Source organism: Syngnathus floridae, chromosome 6 (assembly GCF_059516105.1).
Source record: "Syngnathus floridae isolate MCC-2025c chromosome 6, RoL_Sflo_1.0, whole genome shotgun sequence".
NCBI lineage: Eukaryota > Metazoa > Chordata > Actinopteri > Syngnathiformes > Syngnathidae > Syngnathus > Syngnathus floridae.
In genome coordinates, this window is record NC_142418.1 from 4,401,913 (window position 1) to 4,414,170 (window position 12,258).

At 42.8% G+C, this 12,258-nt stretch overlaps 2 protein-coding genes across 11 annotated transcripts in view; both read left to right on the top strand.

Moving 5' to 3' along the window:
• Positions 1–2,401: 2,401 nt before the first annotated feature.
• Positions 2,402–3,972, top strand: LOC148395972 (histone H3-like centromeric protein A). The gene is made up of 3 exons (XM_088379614.1): positions 2,402–2,614; positions 2,698–2,772; positions 3,233–3,972. Exons 1-3 carry the CDS (start codon positions 2,549–2,551, stop codon positions 3,356–3,358), a joined length of 267 nt encoding a protein of 88 aa, XP_088235740.1. The 5' UTR covers positions 2,402–2,548; the 3' UTR covers positions 3,359–3,972.
• An 889-nt stretch (positions 3,973–4,861) lies between these two features.
• The window catches only part of LOC148395973 (NT-3 growth factor receptor-like), a 154,957-nt gene continuing 147,560 nt past the window's right edge, over positions 4,862–12,258 (top strand). For 5 of the 10 annotated variants that reach the window (XM_088379877.1, XM_088379876.1, XM_088379878.1 and 2 more), the window contains exons 1-4: positions 4,868–5,036; positions 6,923–7,189; positions 8,243–8,521; positions 10,122–10,424. In XM_088379877.1, coding sequence (XP_088236003.1) covers positions 4,985–5,036; positions 6,923–7,189; positions 8,243–8,521; positions 10,122–10,424 — 901 coding nt within the window. In that variant the 5' untranslated portion in view covers positions 4,868–4,984. Of the gene's footprint in view, positions 5,037–6,922; positions 7,190–7,614; positions 7,744–8,242; positions 8,522–10,121; positions 10,425–12,258 lie in introns of those variants that run through there. The other 5 variants (XM_088379870.1, XM_088379871.1, XM_088379869.1 and 2 more) reach the window with 4 other exon arrangements.

Sequence of the window (12,258 nt, forward strand, 5' to 3'; positions counted from 1 at the left end):
AATGCTACCTTAGTAAACACGTTCACTAGCTGATGTAATTTTAACCTCACTTGTTAACACGTGAAACATGTTTTCTTTCTTGAAAACTAGTTCAGTCCAGAGTGACTAGTTAACTGGTGACGCAGATAGTGAACAGGTGAAAGGCATTTTTACTCACTAGTCAGACCTAGTGAATCAGAAAGGAAAATCCCTTTGCATTTACCAGTTCATTAGTTCACATTTTGAACCCCACAATTCAGATAGTGAGGCTGGGACAATCCCAACTAATGGTACTAGTGGACATATACCTTACTAGTGAACTAGTGAGCAATTCTGAACTTGACAAGTGAAATAGCGAGATTAAAAGAAAAACATAACTGGTGCAACCAGTGTACATTTGCATTATGTCAACATGTAAACTGTAGGATGTGACCACCAATATCATGTTCCAACATTTTTTACTCATCTTTTTAATCAATTTGCTTGTGACCAATAAAGAAATTACACTGTGAGGTCAAAATGTGACTGTCACATGCGCATAAAATTTCTTTTTAGCTTACATGTTCACTAGTAAGTCCATTTTGAAGCTTTCTAGTCAGCCTGCATTGCCCACGATGCATAGGACAGGAAGTATTACCTTTGAACAGCTAATTATGATGCATTTCGTCCGAGAAGTTTTTATTTTGCAAATATTACTGTTGTATGTAGGTCTACAATTATTTTATTCATTTTTAACTGCCGCGACTCAGCAAGCTTTAATGGCGAGATAAGGCGGCCATTAGGCGAACGTGATCATTTCGTGGCTACCGCAACAATAACGGCTGACGGGCCTTACACCAGCTCAGTGGCCTAGTGGTAGAGTGTCCGCCCTGAGACTGGAAGGTTGTGGGTTCAAACCCTGGCTGGGTCATACCAAAGACAATAAAAATGGGACCCATTGCCTCCCTGCTTGGCACTCAGCATTAAGGGTTGGAATTGGGGGGTTAGATCACCAAATGATTCCCGGGCGCGGCACCGCTGCTGCCCACTGCTTCCTTCGGGGATGGGTTAAATGCAGAGACAAATTTCACCGCACCCAGTTGTGTGTGTGACAATCATTGGGACTTCGACTATGCATTTAATTTAAAAATTACTATTGTATCTTGTTCTGCAATTTTTATTATTTATTTATTTATTTTAACTGCCACGACTATGCAGTTAGGATGTGTGCATAAACGAAAATAAATGGGATCAGTCACGTGATGTCCGAAGTTCTTTTGGCGGGGTGTCGGACACAACCTTTTTGCATTTTGAATATATGTTTTGCATTTTCATTTCATGAGACCAGGACAATGAATGGCCCTTCCCTGGGAAAAAAAAGCATTTAAAGCAATGGTTATTATTGTGACTAACACGGGTTGAGGGGTATGGTTCTGATCTCTCCTATAATAGGGAGCAGTCTTTGGCATGTGGAGAAATTGACAATAAAGCTGACTTTGACTTTGAGTAAAAGTTTTAAATTGCATCTGAGCTTCTCAAACGTAACTTGTGACTGTCGACAATTAAAATTGATCTTTTTTGCTAACAATAACAAGTGATAACAAGCTCAATTAATCAGTGATGACCAGTCCTGGCAACCTTGGCTGCAATTTTACCTAGCTACAGTTGTACAGCTACAACCGTCGTGAGACAGGTTAGTTTTACCCTACTGATAATGTGTCAGCGAGGTAGCCGGTGAGCCCCCGTCGGCCCTTGAAAATCCGGGGGAGGCTGTGAGTGCCAGCCGAAGCACAACAGCGACTGAACATGAGCTCGCGGAGAGTGGGTTTTCCTCCTGCTCGGACAGGCAAATACACATGCTGGTTTGTAAATGCATCCGTGTAACTTAAACTATTAAACCGGAAAACCCGCGGTCCAATAGGACGTACTGTCCCGTGTAGAGCAGAACAAACGGATTCAATGTTTTGTCATGTAATGTTGTACCCTCGTGGTCTTCAGGCCACTGTTCATCTCGAATCCAATTGAGGCTTTGGACAAGTTGAAGTTGAACAAGGTCTCTAGTCTAAACAATTCATTAGTGATTGAAGTAGTTCAATGAGTTTGATTAGCGATTAGTTGTTGATGACTGGATTAATTGTAGCACTTGTAAAGTGGACATGCTATTGCGTTATCTCTTTGTTGAGTGTTGTTGCGTGTCTTTCATGTACATATGTATGCTGTAGTCAGCCATATACGACATGACAATAACATGATTTGTTATCCTGTTAGTGGTCAGCATCAACTCCATCAACGCCGTCCTCCGCAGCCACTGCCTGGGCCATCCCCCCGTGTGCAACGCACATTCTCTGCGGCATCCCCCAGAGGGCGCCGCCCGCCGCAGTCACCGCAGCAGGCATCCCCCAGAGGGCGCCGCCCGCCACAGTCACCGCAGCCGGGCCCATCTGGGAATGGGGAGCTCACTGCGCCGTTGTCCCATTTTGATGACACGTTCCTAAAGGTTTTTGTATTTCCAGCGCAGCTGCCCGCGCCGCCGCCCCTGTTGCCCACACCGCCCAGGAGGCGAAGGTACCGGCCAGGGACCAAGGCCCTAATGGAGATCCGCAAGTTCCAGAAGAGCACAGAGCTCCTCATTAGGAAAGCGCCCTTCTCTCGCCTGGTAAGGTGTTACCAGCTCACATGTTAGCCCCTAAGCTTGTTAGATCATTGCCTTGACATGTAGCCACCCTCCCACACACCCAGGTCCGTGAGGTGTGCCAGTCATATGGCAGAAGTGCCCTCAGATGGCAGGTCTTCGCTCTGATCGCGCTTCAGGAGGTAAAGTCGCCGGGGCGGTCCAAATGTCATACTAAAGTCTCTATCCTACTGAGCGATGAAGAATTGCGAGTGTTTTCAAATGGAGTGATTACTGCATTTTCGTTATGGTTTGTTGAAGGTCGCAAACGTTCGACAAACAGTGACCAAACGTTTGGCAAATGTTCACCTGTACTTTTCTTCTACGCGGGGGAAATTTTGAACAGGGAGTTTTTAACATGTTCAAAATTTTATTGCGACAACAAGAATTTCCTAAAAAAAGTTGGTGAACGTTAGGTGAACATTTGGGACATTGAACGATGCCTGACCAACTATGGCATGTACGCAAGTGACAATCGGTGATGCCCCATTTCCGCCTGCCGACTCACTGCAACCCAAAATACTGCGCTGCCCTTGCCAACGCCGGACGCAGCTGGACACTCGGGTCGGCTTACACATTGACGACTTGTTGGGATCTTTACAGGCGGCTGAGGCCTTATTGGTGTTGCTGTTCCCTGATGCCAACATGTGTGCCATCCACGCCAAGCGGGTCACCATTTTTCCCCGCGACCTCCAGCTGGCCCGACGGATCCGCGGGCAAGATTTCTGATTAAGATGATAGCTGCGTGGTGATTCAAACGTTTCACAGTGACCACTCGACACAACACAACCGTTATAGTAGAAATCGACTTAAATACTGTTGTTTGCAGTGTTTGTGTTTTATATATAGTGAAGTGTTAGTGTTTTATATCTAAAGTTATGTGACAAGAGTGGATAATTTCTTGGCCCTGCCCACTTCTTCACCAGGCAGCCAATTATGTGAGTGCTAAGCTTCACTCTGCAGTGTTATCCACGCGCGTCACCGTTTTTCCCCGTGACATCCAGCTGGCCTGATGTACCCGCGGGCAAGATTTCATGTACCCACGGGCAAGATTTCTGATTAAGATGATAGCCCTGTGGTGACTCTAATGTTTCACGGTCACCACTCTACTCAACCCAACCTCTATAGTAGAAATCCTCTTCAATTACTGTTTGTAGTGTTTGTGTTTATCGATAGTGCAGTGTTTCTGTTCTGTATATAAAGTTATGTGACGTGTGTTCATCGTAAGACAAAGTATTTTTATTAAGATAAAAATATTTCTAAAAAACAAAATATTTTTGGTACTATTGAGAGCTTACCTGAGTACATTTTTTTACATCAGAAAAATAAACATTTCAATATTATTGTGCGGTTAGTTGTTAATCTTGATGTGAATTGAATGAGCAAACATTAACAAACAAAACTAACTTATCTATTGAGGCACAATATTACATTACAGTTTCAATGTTGCAGTCGGCCACTCCAGATTGCCCGTAGGTTGTGGTTTTGAGCTCGAATGGTTGTCTGTGCGCCCTGCAATTGGCGTTCAGGGTGTCCCACGCCTACTGCCCGAAGTCTGCTGGGTTAAGCTCCAGCATACCAGCAAACCTTGTGTCAAAAAGCAGTTCAGAAAAACGATGGATGGATGAATATATAGATAGATGGATGGATATTATAGTACCGTTATTTTCTTTATTACGTCGTGTCGCAGACCTGAGCCGATCTGAACTACAGAGTCAATGTGGTTGTCAAGCCTGAAGCCATCCGTGTGTGAAATAGGGTAATGAGATATAAAGTCATAAAATAGTCCTAATGATCGTCACACGCACATCTGGGTGTGGTGAAATTTGTCCTCTGCATTTAACCCATCCCCGTGTGATTTTGATCCATCCCCTGGGGGAGAGGGGAACAGTGAGCAGCAGCGGTGCTGCGCTCGGGAATCATTTGATGATCTAACCCAGTGGTTCCCAAACTTTTTCAGACTAGCGCCCCCTTGGCTCCCCAGTGAATTCCTAGGCCCCCCCCCCCCCCGTCGACTGACTCGTCCTACCGCACATGTGTACAAATCGTCGTCCGTCCACGGGGAGAACATGCAAACTCCACACAGGGAAGGCCGGATGTGGAGGTGAACCCGCACCCTCCTCACTGTGAGGCGGACGTGCTACCCAGAGCCGCCCCTTTCTAAAACAAAGTAAAGAAAAAGAAGATCCACACTCTATTCCAGAAGGTGGCGGTAATGCACCTAAGGTTGTTTGCTACCGCTACAAAACAAGAAGAAGACATTACCCACTTGTTAACTAGCACTTGAAAATAATTGCTGTGTCAAAATTCACAGGCTGAATGTTGTAACGTTGGTGTGTGTTGTGAGCTCGCATCATGAACAACGTGGCTTCATTTGTGTTGATTTGGAGTCACGTCACCTCTGCCGGTAAGATCGTGAACTAAAGCAAACATGTTAATGAATGTTAGAAACACACAGTCCTAGTAAAGTTTTCGAACAACCTTGGCGCACACGGTAGCTTGTGTGTCCTAACCACAGCTAGTTTCCAGACATGACTGTCCGTATGTTAGAAATGAAATCAGGCATCAGACTTTTGAATAATCATGAATTTTCTAATGCCTCCATAGCCATAGAAATGAAGTCAGGCATCAGCCACAGCGTCGTTTCTTATTCGATGCTGGTTTATTACAGCTGCGATGTCATGAAAGGGAGGTTTGCATCGTAGTCGGTATTTTTGGACTAATACTAACGCTGATTAGCCATGTCACCAAATTACCCAAAATGCTTCTATTTATATCACAGATCACCCGGATTACCACAACTGCAATGTCTGTAAATCAAGGCTCAAAGCCAGTGGTAGAAGCAGGGCACAAGGCATTTCCGAAACAAATGCTCTGCCAAATAAATTAATACATGAATAAACCACGATTCAAAATGATTTCGATCCCCAGATGCTCATGATTTGTCAACTAATCTTGGTAACCCTATAGGTCGTTGAGGCAAGAAATTCCACCGATAAGGTAGCAGCCATTTTTATTGCGGTGTTGTTCATACATCGCAGGCAAATATGTTGAAAAATATTTGCTCCTCTGGGATAGTGTATCTTGGGTCATATTTTTGCAAGTTTTTAAAGTCCACCTCTTCTGCAGTCTGTGTTGACATCATGTCTTTGGTCAGACAATACTATGCGGCAGCTACAGTAATATCATACCACGTCCAGTTTTTTTTTTTTATTTGGAAGGAGTGCACCTAATGACTGCTCCAACAATGCTCGGATGAGACATTTGTTAATTTTTCTAGAAAGAAAACCAACTGATTTTGTGCTCCTCATGCGTCTCAATAGCCTGCTTATTTTGTTTTTCACCTTTGGATGTAAAGGTTTTTCTGAATAATTTGTAAATGATTGAATTTTAATGTACAGCATATCTAATCTTGTGCAGCCAAACCACCGCTGCACAACAGAAGCAGGTTCCCCATTAGGTAATAAATCTTTATTTCGGGATCAAGTAACAGGGGTTTGGCAATGAAAGAAGGAGCGAGTCAGGAAATGTTTTCCTCCACCAGGATCACGTAGTGGCTTGGCCACACTATCCTGCAAGAAATATGGCTTTATGCCTCTGGCCTCTGACCACTGCACATGTTTTTTCAAAGACGAATTGACGCTGTATTGGCCCTTAATGTGGTCTAAAATTGGGTGTTCATTTTTAGATGTTGCAGCACTGCTTTTGGTCACTGACATTGTTGGTATGCAGTAGAGAATATGCATACACCTGAAGGGACACAATCATTTATACGGAATACTTCATCATGTCCCGATGTTACACCCTCAAAAAGAAAAACGCATCACATTTGTGTTCTTCATTTCGACAACTTTACTTTCCTCGGTTGACTCGGAGATTACACGAAGCATTTTTTTTTCCATCGAACGCACATCCACTCAGTAGCTTTTTTTTCTCTGTCCCCCTCTTATTAAGTCACAAGCCAGTTCAACACTCGAAGTCTAACCTCTGTGTCCTAACAAAAGCTACAAGAACTGTATAAAAGTAAAATATATGACAAAATAAGAATTAACTGAAACTAAGGCTTTACTGAAACCATATATTTTCACAGATCATAAAATATTCTTCCTTCAAAACCTATAGGTTGCAACACTTACAGTATTAATTGATATTTCGAAGTTTTATCACCAAAAATAGTACACCGGTAATATTGTAGAAGGTATGATATGCCACACAAATTATCCTAAAAAAAAAAAAAAAAATCACTGAATTTTTGTACCTCTAATGCTAATAAGTGCTTTTTGCTGTGTGCAGCCCTCCACTCTCTGTGGCATGTGTACACAGTGACCAGCAACATCCCGCGTCTTCCATCCATGATGGCGGTGGTGATGGTGGACGGTGTCATCACGGAACATTACGACAGCCGCACCAAGGTGACCGTGGCCAAACAGGCCTGGATGGACGCCGTCACTCGCAAAGAACCTGACTACTGGGAAAAGCAGACAAACTTCTGGCAAGGACAGGAACACTTTGGAAACATTAACATGGCAATACTTAAGGATAGATTCAACCAATCACACGGTGGGTGAACATTCCCTCTCTGCTTCTACAGTATAGCTTTGGCACTTTGTTGAGTCTTCTCAAAATGTTATCAAAGAAAGCTAATAGCAGTGTTACAACAAAGTGTTATTGTTCTTAAAAAAGGCCTCTTTGGCGCATATTGTTGTGCAACCTCTTATGCAGTCCGGACACAGTCTTGGCCCATTTGAATGTTTAAATGGATTTTTTTTTTTTTAAAAAGTGAGATCAATGCCAGTATTTATATAAGCATACTGTGTACAGTGTCAATGCATGTACATACACATGCATTCACTGTATAAGCTTTTACATTGCATGCCACATTGGTGATCTATTTGACTGCATTTGATGTCATCCATTGTTGATATAACAATACATTTAACATTTTCATTTTTACTGTAAATCTCTGCATCATGCATTTCAACAAGGAGCGGATGGGTGACAGGGAGCTCTTCTACGCTTCAAGGCATCTCCCCTTGTACAGTGCACACATCGAGAAGGAGGCTTGCCAGGCACTTGCGTTTCACATATATGTCGGTAAACAGGCGACTTTGCGTGTATGTATACTTACCATACTTACCATTTACTTACCAAGTTGGCGACGCGCCTTTTATGTTTTTTTTTTTTTTTTTTAAATGCCGGTGTTAAAAATGTATGTAACATACACAGGATAAATGGTAAATTTCACTGTTGTATTCAACACTTCACCTGTTGTTTACATCTCACGTGACAAGGAATCTCGTCATGTCACAATGAGAGAATGGAGGTTGAATATTAAAGTAAATCGGGGAAGATGTGTAGCCAGCGACTTGCGCAGTCACAAACTGTTAATACTCGTATGACACTACGACAACACAAACGGAAAACCTCCATAACACCTGAGAAACTTAAAATGGTCTTCTGACATTCCAGACACGTGAAATATTCAAAGGCAAAGGGAACTGTAATTCATTGAGTATGGGAGTGCCGAAAGATGGTATCTTTTTGAAAAAGTGTTGTAATGCAAATTACCAAGGCTCTGAGCTAATACTGTATCCTCGTGCTGCGCCTGGTCAGGCATCCACGTGTTCCAGGTGCTGCACGGCTGCGAGTATGATGACGACAGCGTCTCAAAGTCAGGCTTCAACCATCACAGTTATGATGGCGACGACACGCTGTTTCTAGACATGGAGAACCGGCGGTGGATCTGGCTCCAGTCTCAGCTGGAGGCCACTGTCCGCAAGTGGAACCTCAATGAAGGCTGGCTGGAGTTCATGGACCATCGCTTGCTTGAGGAATGTCCTCAGCGCCTTTGCAAGATGCTGGAATATGGGAAGAGCGTCCTGCAGAGAATACGTGAGTTGCTTGCTTTAATATTTTGCAACAGCACATTTCACAACATTAAAGCGTATGTAAAGTCACATTTAACATGTTTTAAAAAACACTTAGAATGTTCAATTATATTCACTTGTATCCAAATAATATAATAGAATTTGAAATAAAATTGCATTCGTGAGCCAAACGCAGTCAATTTGTGTATATTTCTCGATCTTTCCTGCCCCTGTCATGAACCGCGCCATTCTGGATCACATGGTACCGTGACGTAGATGATAGGACTCCCCCCATCGTTTACCGATTGTTAGCGAGAAAATCCATACAATTTCCTGGTGTTTTGTCTCCAATGCTTCACATATAAGCATAATAGAGACAACGGAACCCCCAAGTTCACCCCGCCCCCTCGAAAGTGCCAAGACAGATCCATGCAATTGCCAAAAGGGAGATTCTTGGGGTATGAGAATGTTACCTTTATGCTATTTAAAAAATAAAAAAGTTTAGGCTTATAAGAATAGGCGTAACTTTGGTAGTAACGTACTGTGTGCAAAGGGAAAATAAGAATTAGCACACCAAAGTAATAATCGTTCATGGGTTTTCCCAGTCCTAAAAATTAATTTTCCTACTGTTTTCTACCTTATAAAAAAATATGTTGCCAAATATATTGTTAAAAGAAATTTTCTTTGCAACTTTCTTATAATTTATTAAATTGGACACCCAAAACAATATCATATATATATCATATATAGCCATTGATTTTTCTCCAGCTGTACCTTCCGCGCCTTCGTTTTGCGATGCTTCAGTCGCTGGGGTACTTCTCACTGTTTCAAATTGGTAAAATGTACCCCAAGAAAGAAATCATACTCTTCTTCATTTTCGTCAGAAGGTGAAGAATCATCTGAGGGAAATTTGTCAGACGACATTGCTTCCACTTCTGTATCCGCCATTATGTTTACATGGGCTAAGTAACTCTGCAACGCTCGGCCTCCTATAATCTACGTCACAGTCACTTCAGCAATGTCCGGGATGAACTTCAACGATCACATACAAGCTGTTGATTTTTCATCGATTACTCCTCAATTCGCAATTTTATTCAAAAATTCACAACAGTTTCCAAAAATACAAGTCCATCTTTATCAAATACATTTTGGGAACCCATAGTGTCTTTACATGCCCTTTAACGGGCCTCAGGTCCTGCGAAATAAACTCGACAATTGCATTTGTGGTTTTGTGGGATAGAGAGCTGATCATTAATCTGGCAAGTGCCAGTTTGATACATGAATCACTCTTCGGAGATCTTCACACTATCAATCAGGGACCACTCAAATTGCAGTTTTGTTTCAGCCGTTAACACTAATCATGGCAAAATAAACATTTGTCTTGATTTATCACAACTTAAGTAGAGTTTCATATGTTGGTCAATGTGAGCTTCAAATACATCCCTGCTGCTTTAATGTCACACCGCAAGTCTAGATTAAAACTTTGAATTGATGCGAAAACAGCGGTTTAGGCTCGGCAACTTGTTAAATTTTGTGGAAGAACTGCATACTGCATACTACTGGTGTGCAGGAGGGCCCTATGATGCAGCCTCATTTCTATGAATTAATTTGTCTCACTTCCTCAGAGAGGCCCCTGGTGGCTCTGCTGCAGACGCAGCCATCGGCGCCGGTTACATGTCATGCCACGGGATTCTACCCCAACGTAGTGGACATGTTCTGGATGCGCGATGGTGAACAGCTTCACGACCATGTGACGCACGACCAGCTGCTCCCCAACCACGACGGAACTTTCCAGCTCAGCGTCCGCCTAAATGTGAGTGCTGTGCCACCTGAAGACTGGTACCGCTATGCATGCATCGTCAGGCTCGAAGGACTTCCCGATAAGATCATCACCACACTGGACAACGCCAAGATCAAAACAAACTACGGTAAGAGGAAATGACCAAACACAGATAACCGATGAGCCTTGACGTTTGCAAGACAAGCACAAGGGCTTTTTGCCATCATTTTTGATCCAAGGCAAAGGGCATTGCTTGATAAAAAGTCAGCAGAACTGGTAGATTCATCTGCTTAATTATTACTCTACAAATGCAGTATCAATCATAATATTGTATTTGGACTAATGAGGGCACGTGACATGTTACTTCAGAGACATTTTGACTTGAGTTCCCTCTGTAATAGAACTAAAAACTCAACACTTTAGGTTGGTTCATTTTGCATAAATCAGGCCAAGAAGACACTAGCCAATACACATTTGATGAGCAAATTTACACTACATTGTTAAAAAACAAACAAATAAAAAATAAAAGGTAGTTGACTACTAACCGGATTCGGTTGAAGTTGGGAAATTATGTCAAATGTGAATAAAAACAAAATACAACGATTTGAAAATTCTTCTCAACCCATATTCAATTGAGTACACTACAAAGACAACATATTTAATGGTCAAAGTCAAAGTCAGCTTTATTGTCAATTTCTCCACATGCCAAAGACACACAAAGAAACCAAAATTTCGTTCCCCCCTATCCCACGGTGACAAGACATGGCCCGCAACAGACAAACAAGTAAACAAGCATAACAACAGCGTGCTGAATAAATAATGAATAAATAACAACAAATAAATAAATAAGAGGAGCAAAAAAAGGAGCAAGTGCGCGTACAGCAGACATTCCAGAAAATAGCGCAACAGTGCCGCACGCTACGCAGAAGGGGGCAGCGAGTTCAGGGTCCTAACAGCCTGGAGAAAGAAGCTGTTGGCGAGTCTGGTGGTGCGGGAGGGCAGGCTCCTGTACCTCTTCCCAGAGGGCAGAAGGTCAAACAAAGAGTGAGCCGGGTGACTCACATCACTCGCAATCGAGGTTGCCTTGCGGGCGAGATGGGAGGTGTAAATGTCCTTCAGGGAGGGGAGCGAAGCACCAATAATCTTACCAGCCGTATTCACTATGCGCTGCAGGGCCTTCAAGTTCTGTTCAGTGCAGTTACCACCCCAGACAACGATGCAACTGGTGAGGACGCTCTCAATGGTGCCACGGTAGAATGTAGACACATGCACTGATAAACGTAATTGTTTTTTGCCAATTAATAATTGACTTAGAATTTCATGGCTGCAACACGTCCAGTAGAAGTTGGGAAAGGTGGCAAAAAATACTGAGAAAGCTGAGAAAAGCTAATCAAACGCTGATTTGGAACATTCCACATGTGATCAGGCTAATTGGGAACAGGTGGGTACCATGATTGACTATAAAAGTAGCCTCCCCAAACATGCTCAGTCATTCACAAGCAAGGATGGGGCGAGGTTCACCACTTTGAGTAAGAAAATAGGTAAACGGTTTCAGAACAACATTTCTCAAAGCAAAATTGCAAGGAATTGAGGGATTTCAACATCTACGGTCCATAATATCAAAAGGTTCAGAGAATCTGGTGAAATCACTGCACGTAAGCGCCACGGCCGGGAAACCAAGACTGAATGACCGTTACCTTCGATCCCTCAGACGGCACTGCTTTAAAAACCGACATGATTGTGTAAAGGATATCACCAAATAGGCTCAGGAAAACTTCAGAAAACCACTGTCAGTAAATACAGTTCGTCACTACGTCAGTAAGTGCGTGTTAAAACTCTACCAAGCAAAGCAAAAGCCGTATATGAATAACATCTAGAAACGTTGCCGGGTTCTCTGGGCCCAAGCTCATGTAAAATGGACTGATGCACAATGGAAAAGTGTTTTGTGATCTGATGAGTCCACTTTTCAAATTGTTTTTGGA

Coding starts and splice junctions, on each gene's coding strand:
- LOC148395972 (XM_088379614.1), top strand. CDS start 2,549: ATGGAGATCCGCAAGTTCCAGAAGAGCACAGAGCTCCTCATTAGGAAA. Junction 2,615..2,697: donor AAGCGCCCTTCTCTCGCCTG/GTAAGGTGTTAC, acceptor CCACACACCCAG/GTCCGTGAGGTGTGCCAGTC. Junction 2,773..3,232: donor CTCTGATCGCGCTTCAGGAG/GTAAAGTCGCCG, acceptor GGATCTTTACAG/GCGGCTGAGGCCTTATTGGT.